This window comes from Trachurus trachurus, assembly GCF_905171665.1.
Source record: "Trachurus trachurus genome assembly, chromosome: 11".
NCBI lineage: Eukaryota > Metazoa > Chordata > Actinopteri > Carangiformes > Carangidae > Trachurus > Trachurus trachurus.
Window position 1 is genome coordinate 30,879,032 of NC_139904.1, and position 15,823 is coordinate 30,894,854.

Consider the following 15,823-nt stretch of genomic DNA (forward strand, 5'->3'; position numbering starts at 1 on the left):
ATGAGATAATAATGGAACGTTTTGAGACTGAGTTGTTTTCGAGGCAGAGCTGTTGGGCGGAGTGATTTCAAGTAGTTCTGAGTATTTGCTTCATGTGTCGTAATGTTACATAATTAATAAATGTTATTATCTCACAGCGTGGTGAATGTGCAGGTCACAACTTGTCCACCAGAGTGTTTTAGAGTTGCTGGATTGTGTATTTAGTTTGATGAGGGAAAACGTGGAAATACCGTGCAGCTCACGTCTCTGCCCCGCCGATCTAAAAACATCTTCCACCGACAATTAAAGGTAATGAACCTACTCTTAAAACTGTAGGGATTATGGCAATGGGTGAATTTGCCAAAAATGTTGAAACATCCCTTTGAGAATTATAATGATTAAAATCATGTGTTGAATTTAGCTAAAAGCTGCAGCAAATAATAATGACAACCCACACTAGTAGTGAATTCAATAATCTAATTTTTACCAAGTAGCTATTGCTCTGCTTTGTTACCCAGAACTCCCCAAACCAGTGTGCGGGGCAGAGAGCATGACACTTCCAGGAGTTCTTTTAGCTGCTTCAGCGAGGGAGAAGGCGGTGGGGCCAGAGGCATGATGGGCTTGCGGTGGGGTGGGGCGGCTGTGTGGCTGTACAGAGGCAGAGGGCACGGAGGAGGCAGAGTCTGCTCAGCTGAGAGCAATGTCTCACCAAGGTACCAGAATTTCTTCATTAACGAAGACACACAGACATCAGAGGGCCGGGGTGGGGTGGGGGTGTATGGGCGGGCGAGGGGGGGGGAGGGGGTCTGCAAACACACCTCCCCGCCACCGCGCTGACTCGCCGTTCCAGACTCCTTGGCTTGTTTTTTGGCTGCGGCCCCCCCCTCATAAATCAGCCTGTTAGGGCCTCGCACAATGTGACTCAATATCATAATTGTGGTGTAGGCAGCGCCCTCCTCTCCTCTTCCATGAGGCAGCGCGCCGCCTTATTCCTGGAAGTGGAGGAGGGATACGTGAGGGGACACCAGGACAGAGAGGGGACGGGAGGCTGCTGTTGTCTTCATCTGACAGATTTGGGTTTGATTCGTCATAAATCTGACCTCAGATCCATTTCTGTCCGTCAATAAGTTCTATTTCTGTCACTAAACCAGATCTAACCGAGACCCAGAGGCGTTGCAACAGGCCAGGCAGTCCAGGGGCCCTGAGCTGGAAGGGGCCCCCAGGGATGGCTGACATTGACAATGTAACCAGAAAACATTGCCGTTTTGAATTATTCTGGCTAGATCTGAAAAAACAACAAGCAAGCGAATGATTATGTACATTCACTGAGCGATTATGAAAATAAAACATATATTTCTTGCTAGCAATGTAATCAAAAGGCATTTTTATTTAGAAACTACCTCAAAATATTGATTTTTCCACAAAAAATTATTGAAATATTTGCTTGCTTGTTTTTTGTTCTCACGGCCAGAAACTTGAGAGTCACGTGACTTGGACGCAAAACAATACAAAACAGTCATACAATTTAAGAGCCGTTATTGTAAACCCTCTATGTTTTTACACTTTGGACCAACGTAGCCAAGGTACGTTTTATATGACACTGCATTGGCATAGTATGCAGAATTGAATCATCAATAGTTTGGGATTTTTGGATTCATTAACAGTTAATGTTTGTGGTCCCGGTTGAGGCTGGGGGCCCTCCAAGTTACCGCTTGCCCGGGGCCCCCAGAGTGTCTAGAAACGCCCCTGCCAAGACCCTCAACCACAAATTAGACAAAGTTGACCCAACCCAACATCTGCATCTGTTACTCCGAGTCCTCCATCCTCCACACCTGGGTGCTGGGCACACTCTGTAAAGCGTATTTGGTACACACACTTCCAGGGCTGGAGGAGGAGGAGGAGGAGGAGGAGGAGGAGGAGGCTGGTGTGCAAAGTCAAACTCCAATTGTCAATTAGTGAAGGCCAACACAGGCTGCAGGCTGGAGTGTGCAGAGTGGATCAGCCATCTTGGAGGACAAAGACTTCAGTCAGCACAAGGTCCTCAAATCAACACACACACAAACACACAAATATACACATATACACACACACACATGGACACACACAGACACGCCATAACTGAGTGGGCTGAGGTGGCTCCAGACTGAGCAAAGACCATCAGCAAACATCCTCCTCAGCAAGTCTGGACAACTGCTCATAAACAGGTCATCTCTCTCTCTCACACACACACACACACACACACACACACACACACACACACACACACACACACACACACACACACACACACACACACACACACACACACACACACACACACACACACACACACACACACATATACAGTACACACAATGAAGACCAAACACAATGACCATATCTGGTAGAGACTGTAGACCTCCTAATGCACAACAACAGCCCAATATCATACACATGTACAGGCTAATATCAAAGTAATGTAATTACTGATACTGATATGATACTAACAAATATTTAACATAAAAATGTTGGATAATAGTGCTGTCTGTGTAGGCTATACATGTAAATGTTTAAACAAAAGACTGATATGATGCTCTAGACATGACCTGTTCGCACATATTTTTTCAAACTGCTACAGAATCACACACACACATGTATTTAATTACATGTATTTACATGGAGTGCTGAGGTGATGGGACTGTGACTGGATGCTAAGTAGTAGGACTACTCACTCAGATTAAAACATTAGCTCCAGTAAATGTTTTGGGAGTAAAGTTCCTGTCTGAACTGTGTGTTTAGATGCCATTTGGAAGTTTTTCAAATACAATACAATTCAATTAAAGGAATAGTTCACCAAAAAATGAAATTCACCCTCATGCTGATGAATAAAAAACTACTCTGGAGTATTCATCAGCATGTGGGTGAGTCACTAATGACTGAATTAAATGTTTTGGTGAACTATCCCTTTAATAAAAAAGAAAGCAAAAATACTGTACATACAGCAACATTATGATCTCTACTTGTTCCTCTGCCACTAGTGACCAGGGGAAGAAAATACATCTACCACTCTATAACTATGATCACTGAGTGTGTATGTGTGTCTTTACATTAATGTTGAGTATATTTCATAAGCAAACACATATTAACCAGACAGGCATTTCCAATTCAAGTAACATAGTCCTTTATTTAAATTGTTTATGGTGCTGATCATGTAGCTACCTGAGTCTATTATAGCCCTATGTCCCTGCTGTTGCCCATGGTTACAGAAGAGGAGCAGTGAGAGTGAACCAAAACAACAAGCTAGGTTTTTAGTTTTAATTTTAGTTACTTCATTGTCTCCCTTGTGAGAAATTTGTATTGGACACAAGAGAAAATGTCTGTTCACATATACAGAACACAAGAGACATACATCAACATAAAAAAGAAGCTAAATCACTCCACAGGCCTGAGGAGACCAGGAAACAGATTTGTTCTAAGCACCTGTTCATAAATATATGAACACAATACTAATGTCTGGTCATAAAATATGTAGTGTGAACACATGAAACAAAACCGATTTGTAGAGATTATATATATAATTTAAGGAAACAATTCCAAATATTAGCATGTCAAGCCCATTAAATATATATTTGAATGTAGCCTAAATATATTTATATTGCAGATATATGACTGTGTGTTTTTACAAATATTACATATATATTACAGATTTCTTCACTGTGTGTAATTGATATGATGGAGGAGACACACATGCATGTAAAACCTAAATGATTAAAGGCACATTCAGTGTTTCTTCACTGATGTGAACATCCAGTCCTCATGTGACTGTACAACTTGAACAGAGACTGTGACTGTATTTTGTTCCAGTAACAGAGATAAATTCCTGAAAAGCAGTAAAGTGGAGGATTTGGGAGATGTCAGCGCTTCATGAGGGGACCTTTGCTCCGTTTGGCCCCCGCCAGCTGCAGGTCACATTGTTGCTTCATTACTATTTGCCCGTGGCCCCGTGACCCTTCAGTATTCATTTGCACCTGGGTGAGGACCACTCCATCACTTCTCCAGGGGCCGAACACACACACATCACACCACTGACATCATGAGCGTATACGGCCAAGTCACCGGCCTCAGGTCTGAGCCGGAGCTGAAGCAGCTCAGGTCCATTTAGACTGGAACTATATTCAAGCTCAATCCTGTAAAAGCTGCTTTGTCAGCTTTAAATAGAATATAAGTTTGTTATCACTTTCATTTTATATACGTACAATAAATTTTATGTTGATATGTATTGTTTAGTTTAGTTTAGTTTAGTTTATTCGCACCAATACAGAATAATAAAAATAGGACACATTAAAATACATTGACAAAAAAATAATAGGTGCAAGCCGAGACAAGAGACCCAAAGGGCCTATACAAGGCCTCAGCTCAGTACATTTAAAAAGAAAGTTTTTCTGCATGATTTCTTTTTTCTTTTAAAGATAATTTCTTTATTATTTCATTCATTTCTATTTAGTGAGGGGAGGGCAAAGGTTTTGTATATGTTTTCATTACTTGTATTTCTGTACTATACATTTCAAACTGATTGTAATATCATGTCTATAATGTTGATTTGTGTTGAGCTCTTTGTTGCTGCTGTTTTGAATAAAACTCAATAAACATATTTTTGGATTAAAAGAAAAAAGATCTTTCCTACATCTCCTGTAAATAGACTTATTTGTGTTGGTTATACCCATAATAAACCATAAGCAATATTATTATATTATTACAACACGCTGTACTTAAAATTAAAATAAGATAGAAAAAAAATTTGTCTCATACACAATTCTTCATAGGCACAGTGAAATGTGTTATTGTGCCTGTTCTCTTGTCTGTAACAACATCTGTTGCACGTCTGTCCGTCCTGGGTGAGGGATCCCTCCTCTGTTGCTCAACCTGAGCTTTCTCCTGGTTTTCCCTGTTAAAAGGGTTTTCATGGAGTTTTTCCTCAGTGGATGTGAGGGTCTAAGGACAGAGGATGTTGTTGCGATGCCATGTAAAGCCCTTTGAGACAAACTGCTTGTAAAAACGGGCTATACAAATAAAATTGCCTTGCCTTGCCTTGCCTTCTAGAAATAATAAAATAAAAAGAAACAGATATAAGAATACCCCCCCTCTCCCTGCTTCCCTTTTCCTGTCTCTCTCTCAACTATCATGTCCATTAAAGGGGAAAAAGCCCCCCAAAATATAGGCTACTTAAAATAAAAGATATAAGAATATGTGATATGAAATATGAAAATAGCACATAATAGTGCTGCATTAAACTAAAATACTATAAAATGTACATAAAGTGAAAGTGTGCAGAAGTGCCAGAAGTTAAAGAGTCACTGCTCAGAGTTGAGCAAACGAAGGCCTGACGGTAGAAGCTCCTCCTCATCCTCTCTGTTGGTGCTGAGCTGAGATCAGATGAGGTTTGTGTCGGCCATGTTCCTGCTAGAAATGCCTCCAACTCACATGCATGTTATTGATTTATTTTGATGTCTTTAATCTGAGTTGTGAGTATTTGGGGTCTGTGTTCAGGACCTCTGACTGTCCTCACATGCAGATCTGAATGTGTTAGCCGTATGTCGCACCACAACGCAGATTGTAACGAAAGGGTGCCATCGATGGAAAAGTACCCGGGACTGGAGCTCAAAGTGGACACTTCTCCGTCACCTCGTCGCTACGGCCGCACGTCAAAGAAGCCACGTTCACGCTGTTATTTAAAGAAAGCTCACAGAACCGCAGCCAAGAGATCCAACGCTCGAGGTTTGATGCACCGAGGCAAAGTGAGAGTTTCACCTCAGGACTCGGCCACGGGTTTCAAAAGGAGACATGAAATTTTTCAGGCGCCTCTTGCTTGACCCTTTATTAATGAAAGAACTTGGCCCTTGTTTGACCTTTGGCAGCTGATAAGACTTTAATGTGTATATGACAGCTTCTGCTGTAATGAAAGCTCTTCACACCTCGAGCTCAATCATCAGAGTTCCACAAAACATTCAAAATGAAGCCAAGTTTGAGAAAACAAACATATTTAATTTATTATTAAATGACATAAATAAAACTCACAGTGAGTTCAAAAATACAAATACATAGTTTATGTACATGTGTTTGTGCAGAGGGGGGAGGGGGAGGGGGCACTGCCAGGGTACAGAAGGCACTTGTGACTCTCAGTCCAATCTCAGAACATTTGTATTGCAACCAGAGGAAAAAAGGCACATTTATATGGAAACACTGGACGTTAATTTATTCTATATACACACATATACACATTTATGTTAGCAGAAATGTATCATCTTATATTTTAATGGTTCTAAAAACAAAAGTCATTTGGTTTGTGGCGGGTGTGTGGAATTTTATAGGTAAAAAAAAAAAAAGAGTAATAAACATGTTATAAATGTGTGATAAGCATGTTGGGACTTACTAAGAGCAAAGGAAGAGGTCTGACCACACAGCTATTCTAAGGCTTATTACTCTACTGTGATACTGTCCAACATGGAAGAAGATGATTGTCTTTCAAGTTCTGTCTCTGCACATCGACATCAGTCAAGTAGAGGACCTAACTTTGCACTTTTTGTTTAAATTAGAGGCCGTGGGACGAAGAATCGATCGAATCGCTTTTTCACAAAGCAGGAGCCGAGATGTGTCTTTGCAGGTGTTGTAGCGTTTCCACCACGTCCTCCCCAGGACTTCTCCGTGTGTCTTTTGCTTCTGCTTCCTGAAACCCTCAGACCCTTCGGAGGTGACCACGGCCTGAACGGCAAGAGCTAGAATCTGGGTCTTGGGCCCGTTCAGTAGCTCTGAGCCACAGGCGTCCAGGACGCCGTCAGCCGGGCGATAGAGCTCTCGAACTGGGCCTCGCCGACGCCCACCTCGCCCAGGCCGGGGTCGTACATGGAGGAGGGCGAGGAGACGGGCAGCGAGGAGGTCAGGCCCGTGTAGGAGGAGCCCCTCAGGAACTGGGAGGTCAGACCTCCGGGGATGGAGCCCGAGGCCGAGCCGGACGGGGTGAGGGTGGTGCTGGCTACCGACCAGAGACTGGGGTACTGACTGTGGAGGACAGAGAGGACAGGGGAAGGGTTAGTGAACTGGAATTCAGTGCAGCCAGCTTTCTAATTCTAAACATGCGTTGCTATGGGAACCAGGGCTGTTGTATCCACATTTTTCCGAACATCAAAAACGTAAGCCTGTTTTGCCGGTTTTGCTCTTCCGGTGGAATTTTATGTTTACGTTTCCATGGTTTCGGTAGTCGCGGTAAATGCATGGATTTTTTTTTTTTCAATGAAAATCTGTAAAACGCATGGATCATCAAACCAGCTTTTTACAGTGGATATCACACAAATTGACATCCGTGTTAAAAGCCAGCGTTAATAGATCCATGTATTTACCGCAACTATGACAACGACTGAAAACCATGGAAACGTAAACGTACAATTCCACCAAACCGGCTGACCATAGATGACGTTCGGAAACTTGTGGATAGGGGAGAAAGGTGATGATAATTCTAGGGGCCCAGCAACAAGTAGCCCCCCCCCCCCCCCCCCCCCCCCCCCAAAAAAAAAAAAAAACAGTAGTCTAATCTTTGTATGACTGAATTATTCTGCATAAAACCCTGACTAATACTCATAGTAATGCTGCATTAGCATCAAAACAAAGGTAAAGGTAAAGGTACTTTATTTGTCACATATAGCCTACAGCTAGTACAGTGAATGGTATGTAGTCAAAGAAAAAAAGTGGAAAAGTCAGGGGAAAGGGGCCCGCTTTAGTTTTCTTTCAGGGGGCCCAGAATTCCTAGCAACGGCCCTGCTGGGAGCTACCGGTGGTTGTGAGGCTCACCTGGAGTTGGATGTGGAGTTGGTGCTGTGGGACAGAGTGCCCATGCCTGTGGAGTTGGGGATCTGAAGAGCAGACCAGCTGTCGTGTGTAGGCAGAGAACCTGAAGAGTTGTCCATGTAGGTATCTGAAAGTGAGCCACAGACCAGGTTACTGACCAGGTTACTGACTGTTACCGCTGCTGCTTTTACATCCAACGTCTTAACACGAAACATTAAAGGTCCAGTGTGTAAAATGAGGGGCAAACTGTGAAATCTAGCATTCCGATTCTATTATTTATCCATTAAATAATTCTACTGTTTATTTATAAACATGAAACTCTTGAAACGTGCCCTCTGGTTGGCTGGATTTTCCATTCATGGCGGCGCAAGATGGCGACACTCTCTAAGCAAGACCCTCGCTATATGTATAAAAGAAGAATTATAAAGCTACGAAAACCAAAACTAATTTTATTTTATAGCGAATATACACTATATTCATTGGTAGTAGGCCTATATTCAGATTTTGCTAATACACTTTGACAAATATTACACCCTGGACCTTTAAATATGTACTGTATATACAAAATACAAGCGTGGTCTTACTGGTGCTGGCGGAGCGGTGGGGGTAGTGGCTGGGGTAGGGGGCCGTCCTGTGGCTCCTCAGGCTGGAGTAGCGCTCGCAGTACGAGCCGGAGGAATGGCCCGCCGGGCTGCTGAACTGGGGGGGGCTGCTGCTGGGGCAGATGGGACTCTGGCCCGGGAGGAACCAACCTCCAACTGCAGGGAGGGAACAGAACACAGTCAGGTCACACTCAGCTCCTGGTGCTATGGAATACCCCCCATTTTTACTATTCCAGTAGAAGGTTTTAGTGGGGGAAAAAAGAAAGGAAACTCACGCTGAGAGTAGCCAGACTGTTGACTGTCTCCACTGTGATCTGGAACTTCTTTATGGTCGCTCCTGTAAACACAAACAACCACATTAGACTCTGCACTGTTTTCACATCACTATTTTGATCCTGACTTGATCCTTTGAGCAGGAGTAGTCTTCTACGTACCTCTCTTTAGCATCCAGGAAGGCTTTGGCAAAGGGATTGTGCTTTATCTTCAGAGCAGTGATCTGTGGGGACAGCAGCTGTCAGCATCTCAATCCATAAAAATCAATATTTAAAATGATTAAAGATAAAGCAGAGCTGGTGGGATATGATAAGCACAGCTGACCTCTTCATTCTGGTAAGCAGTGACGGCGATGAACTGTGTTTCGGGGAAGGACTGGCTGCTGATCATCTTCTGGATCCCTCCCACCTTCACGATGTGAATCCTCGGCTCATACTTGTGCAGAGAATTCAGCATAATCTATAGAGAAAATACACACAGACGTTTATTATTCATCACTGTCTCTGGATACAGCAGTAATATACTGTATCATTAAATCAGACAAAAATCACAATAGAGTGTGTTTTTCTCATGATAGAAGAGATCCATATTATTTTATCTTGTTTCAAAACACTGGGAATTTAAAAAGAATCCTCAAATATAAATAAAAGGAGATGGGAACCAGTGAAAAAAATATGTTCCTAGTCATTTATTTTATTTATCAGATGCTCAGTAACTTGTTAGAATAAACCATGGCCCAGCTGCTCACCTGTCCTCCTCCGTTCAGTTTGTTGGAGAGTTTGACTTTGCTGAAGGAGACCGGCGCCTTCATCCAGTGCGCTCCGAAGTTGGGGGAGTCCGGGTGGATGTAGACGCAGCTGGGGCTCTGGGGCTCCGGTTTGCCACCGGGGACCCACTCCCCGTTCACGTATTTCCAGCGGTTGTTGTCCGCGGCTACGAAGTCCAGCAGCACCGAGTACATGGCGTTTGGGTCCAGGCCGGAGACGCTGGCCCTCAGCACCGGAAACATCCTCCTGCAGAGAAGAAGAGGAAGAAGCTGGTGAGGATTTGTGCAGGAGGCATTTTTCTGTTCTCTTTTCATTCTTTCTTTCTTTCTTTCTTTTTTTGATAGTTTTGTTCAAGCTCATTGAAATTACACAAGGCTCCATTACTATAAACCGTCCCAAGGCCTTTTAGGCCTCAGGAGCTGCTCTTCTGACAGATTATGGATGAGAGAGAGAGGCTGGATAATATTGAATTAAAAAAGAAGAAAAAAAAACTTCTTTCTATCATCTTTTAAAACCAAGCATTTTTTCTCCAAACTAACTTTCCCCTCTCAGTTTGAACCTGTGCGTAAAATGCGCGTACCGCCCGGCCGCTGCTCTCTGGAACCTACCTTCCCGTTTTGGTGACAATCATCTCGTTGGTCAACTCTTTGAACTTGTTCCATAAATCCGCGTCCTCCAGCGTCAGTTTAATATCCCTCTCCGACGCGTCGCCCTTCTCGCTGCCCTTCTGGAACTCGCTCTCCACGGCGCTGAGGAGATGCTCCAGGCGCTGGTCGGGGTTGGATGAAGTCATATTTCCACAGTGTTCGCTTCGTTAGAGCAGTTTCAGCCTGAATCCAAAGACGTTTGGTGACTATACACACACACACACACACACACGCACGCACACACAGCCGCTAACGGAGAGAAGAAGCTCCGGTGAGTGACACTGGTTCTCTAAGCCCTCGAGGCCTCATCATTTAAGGGCCCCCAGGGACCTCATGGGGATGCGGGGCGTGGCCTGTGCGCGCTCACCTCGCCTCTCTGAGCGGGTTCAACGTCTCCCAACGCCGCCCACTCACAACACTGCACCTTTCTACACAACCTAACTGATTTTATCATTTTAAATCAACTTCTTATTTTTAATATGAAAAGTGTTGTTTTTTTCTGAACCAAACTCCACTCAAACAATCCACATTTTTACAGCTTTACCAGATGTTCAACCAATCACTCTCCTGTTGCCAGTGTGACGTTTGGGATTTATACCTAAAAAAGAAAGAAATCTGTGTATAGCATTAGATGCCTCCTCACTCAAAGCTGTGTGTTCAGACAAAAGAAGGGAAGCGAGGGGAGAGAGAGAGCCTTTGAACTCAGCTGTATATTTGCAAATAGTGCTAATCTTTTGTTGTCTCTAATCCACATGGCAGAGGGAGAGTGTTTACTGAGCATGGGCCATTAGGGCCGACTCTGTGTTCCTCTTGTGCCAAAGTGTGGACAGCCCCACAAGGCATGGCCACATTTGCATAATGGGCCTGCAGGCCTCCCACTCAGGCCATAATATTACATCTTCCAGCTGATATGAAACAACTTGTAGCTGGATGAGGAGAATCCAGTCAGTGTCAAGTACAGTAACACAGAGACACCGAATCCTCGTCCTGCTGCTTCGTCTCTGCTCCTCTGTTAAGGAGGAAACTCAACATTTTTACATATTTTATTTGCATGTTACCATTATATACTTATCAATCCCTTCTTGATAAGAAAGAACAAAATTTTGAATAGGCACAATTATATGCTTCACAAATCATTAAAATGTACAAATATCAATAGATGCAAAAAGTTGAAAATGTAAAATCCAAACACAATTAGAGATTCGTTTTTTTTTTTAATTACACCAGTGGAAACAACTAAGAAAGTGTTTTGCTGTAACGGTTTATCCTTCCACTCCATAAGGTTTTTTTTACCCTGAGAAGGTTCATGAAGCAGATGAATTAGCTCTGCTTTGCTCCAGACATATAATCCTCTGATAATCTGATATAAAACAGTGATACAGCAGATCAGTAGAGTCCAGTCTAACAGGTCCTTTAGTGCTTGAATCTTGTGTTTCACAGTGATGTTGTGTCTTTAAAGGCTCTGAGCAGCGTCTCCACCTCTGACCTGCACTGTTGGAATGTAACTGAACACATTTAGAGACAGAAAAAGAGAAAAATTCCCATGCACAGTGACAGTCGAGGTGCCGGTAGTGTGGTCGAAAAAAACACAAATAGTGGGAACATACCACACACTAGACTGGGTAATGAGGATCTTTTGTTGATTTCAGAGCAACACGTTTGGCTTGTGGCTTCTTCAGGCTCACATTTAGAGACAGTTTGACACACTTCACTTCTACTGTTCTTCTGCTGTATAATTACTACAGTTCAGGGGGGAATTCTGTTTCTTACACTATCTAATGAACACAGATATCTAACAGTTATCAGCTGCATACAATTTTTATTTTGCAAATAAATTATGCAGGAATAAATCCATAATACTGAGAAACCAAGAAAAAAAAGCTATTTTCTGTCTTTTAACTTGAATGGTGGAAAACAAACTTTTCTTAGACAGAAACCTCGATACAAATGTAACATTTTATAGAATTTTTATTTTATTTTTTTCTAACTACTGTAGTTTTATATTAATTTTCTCTCCTTCACACTGATGAGATGATTCTGTATGTGTGTCTTGAGCCTCTGTGATGTTGGGATGTTTCCTGTCAGGACTGCAGCCTCTGTGATGATAACCGTTAATATGCAGCCGCCGTCACTCCTCTTACAGTACTCAGTGTTTTACGTGCCAAAGGTTTTGTCTTTCAGATCTGAGCTTCCTTGTCTGTGTGTGTGTGTGTGTGTGTGTGTGTGTGTGTGTGTGTGTGTGTGTGTGTGTGTGTGTGTGTGTGTGTGTGTGTGTGTGTGTGTTTTCCCGTCGCCTCTGAATCCACTGTCTGTGATGTACTTGGAATTGAGTGAGGGCTTTGGAGCGCGACTCCACTTTACTACACCACTTCCTCCACTTCTACAGAGGCCATAAATGTAAAGGGGCTCTCTCACACCTTTCCATCCCATATCATTCAGCAGCCTCTTCCTTTTCCCCCTGTGTGTGTGTCTGCGTGTGTGTTATTTTTTTACTGATATAAAAGCTGCTAGTACTCTGTCCTCTCTTCTACAGTGGGCAAAAGAAGTATTTCATCACCGGCTTATTTTGTAAATTAGCTCCCCCACAAAGCAATGGAGAGTCTATAGTTTTTATGGTAAGTTAATTTGAACAGAAAGAGACAGAATATCAACAAAACATCCAATATTAATATAATAATAAAAGGTTATAGCCTACATTTATGTTTGATCAAATGAAATAAGGGCAAAAATCAGCAGGGGATCAAATACTTCTCTTCCCCACTGTATTTATGCAGGTTAATACTATGTTTTTTCATACTTTTAATAACTACTGTTATCTTTTTGTATGGTATGTCTGTCCGTCTTTAATTGTGAGAGCTACGGATGGAAATTAGCTTCGAGCTAAATCCGGGGTATTTACATGACGTGATTTGCACTGTCCTTGTCAAAAAAACAATAAATGAAAAATGAAATGAAAAAAGTGTTGTTGTTTTTTATTATTTTGGACACCAAGAGAAACAGGGAATGTTAAAATGTTTTTTGTTTTTTTTAAAGCGGGCCAGGCCTGGAGGATCTGCTGACAGGAAGCTGCCTCATACCGCCAAATTAAGATTCAATTCATTGATCATGTCTGTTTGGTGAGTCGGGAGTGAGACGTCTGTAGCTGCAGCAACAAAACACACTCTTGGCTGAACTCGAGCTGTGTGTTGTGGTTGCCAGGTGTTGCCCGGCGAACAGCACTAACGCACAACACAACACAAAAACATCTTCCCGGTCTGACTGACTGACAGACCGACAGCCCAAGTCCAGGGCCGAGGTAAAAAGGGGGAGGAGCCTCTGCGTCCCACACGGTGAGCGAACGTCTGCTCTCAAATTTAAAGTTTGCTCGAAAAGCCACCTGAGGTTTCCCATGCACCACTTTTCTCCTCATACACACACACACCTACACACACTGCTGCTGTCCGGCCAGCCGAGGGTTAACTGATGCAGCTCCTGCTCTGGCATCGGCACACACACACCTAGGTGAGAAATATTGCAGAGGTCTGGTGCTTCACAAAGGGACAGTTATAACGATGCATATTTTCCAGAGCACTTCGCTGGCCTAAATAAGTAAACACAGAGAGGTGGATGAGTCAGGCCTGGGAAGAAAAAACACTCATTCACTCTCACACACACACACACTGACTCCCAAAGTTATTTTCTTCATGAATTATGACATAACGTGGTTAATGGCCTGAGCAACAACTGATATGGACAAAAACAATCAGAACGTCCCAGAGGTGAAAGCAGCTAAATGAGTCAGAGATTGATGGTGACTCACACACACACACACACACACACACACACACACACACACACACACACACACACACACACACACACACACACACACACACACACACACACGCTGTCACAAAACTGAAGAAAATTCAACTCAAGTGGACTTTGTGAAATTTAATCTTACTTACTGAGTTTTATGAGTGTTTCATATCATGTCACTCACTGTTATTGCTGTTAGGGTCTCTCCTTCTCAAAGGTTTATTCATGTTTTGATTTTTATCATTATTATTATTTGTGTCAAATATTGAATCATATTTAATTCATTCTGAGTCTGTGTCTGTTTTGCTTTTTTATCTGAGCAGCAAATGCAACAAGTGACAGTTGCAGAATGTTTCCTTTAAAGCCGTCGTCATCAGGTGAAATGTTGTCTGACGGTAACACAAACACTGTAACAGTTACACCATCTACAGTCAGCTTCACACCACAACTAACAATGTGCAGTGTGTATTGGATGGAATCAGGTTGTGTTTTATTGTGTGTGAATCCTGGTTTTTGTTCATGTCCACTGTAAAAAATGACATCGTCAAATTTAGAGAAAAATTAACAAGATCAATTCAACTAAACGTAATACTAATACTCCAAAGCCACTGGTTTCCTAGACAACAATGAGCCCTTTATCATCCTCATTCAAAATCTTACTAGGGATGTCACAATTACTTGTTTTCAGAATTAATCGTGGTATTAAACACCACAATTAATTGATCACAAAGATTCCTAAATACTGTCACTTTCCAAAAAAAAATTATGTATGAACCATCTCGACAGATGTGCACCAAAGTAAAGGTAAATGCACATATATTGGTCCATTTACCTAACGTAGCATTGAATTGGTTGGAATTTAAATGCTAGAGTGTCATTTGTAATTTAAAAAAAAGATTAAAATTAACTTAAACATTTGGTATTGATGACAATTAATGACTTGAATATTTCAAACACTTCCCCTGGCGGATAAATAATTGGTCATATTTTAATAGATATTTAAAATATTTTATAATTAGTAATGTATATTTTTTATTTGATTTTACACATTAATAGTGTTGTGAAATTAATTAATGCATAATAATCGTGATAATCGTAATACTGTGATTATTTCTCTGACAATAATCGTACCAATAAAATCTATCATCGTGACTTTACCCAATGAAACATACAGAGTGGCTTTATTTATAAAGTGTAAAGTCATCATAGAAGTCAATACATCTATGAGTGAAGGATCAGAGAGGGAGTCATGTTATGTTGTGCTCTGTGATCTTTGACCAGCAGAAATATAATAAATAGAGATTTGCATTCTGTTCTAGTGTATTTTAACTCTATCATTTCAACTGTAGCATTGTGTTCACGTGAAGACAGAAAGAAAACAGCAGTGAGTGAAACAACCAACAACAACCACTTCCTCTTCAGTCTACTAGAAAACACTGAAGACCCCCCTCCCCAACACACACACACACACACACACACACACACACACACACACACACAGGCCCGGCCCTCCCTCCCTGATGTGGATTGAGCCCTCAGCTTCGTCTGTCACTTTTGCGTTTCCACTTCAAGTTCAGGAAATCTAAACTTTCCTCTTCTAATCACCCGTCCCTTTGAAAGGGATAAAAAGAATTAGTGGGGACAGTAATTGCCCCCCACCCCACCCCCTGGGCCCCCGCCGGCCTTCATCTAAAAGGTGCCCTACAGTAGACCTTGGGACCTTTGGCATGCTAATGACAGGAGGCTCAGCTTTGACACCGCAGAGACCTGGTGGAGGGGCTGCAGGACACATCAAGTGTAAACACAACAACACAGTGAAGCAGAGGCAGGACACGTCTGAAGGCTAAACCATTTATAAATACAGAAATACTTCCACATATCATCATTCAAACTCATATATAATAATAAAAAAGCTTCTGTCTGTTGGATTAAGATGTGA

At 42.2% G+C, this 15,823-nt stretch overlaps 1 protein-coding gene across 1 annotated transcript; it reads right to left on the reverse strand.

Moving 5' to 3' along the window:
* Positions 1-6,755: 6,755 nt before the first annotated feature.
* tbxta (T-box transcription factor Ta) lies at positions 6,756-10,232 on the reverse strand (the record flags this gene model as incomplete). Its single annotated transcript, XM_083982739.1, has 8 exons — positions 6,756-7,014; positions 7,801-7,924; positions 8,382-8,555; positions 8,675-8,736; positions 8,834-8,895; positions 8,997-9,131; positions 9,421-9,685; positions 10,048-10,232. The coding sequence occupies 8 exons, from the start codon at positions 10,230-10,232 to the stop codon at positions 6,756-6,758; spliced, it is 1,266 nt and encodes a 421-aa protein (XP_083838865.1).
* Between the last annotated feature and the right edge of the window lie 5,591 nt (positions 10,233-15,823).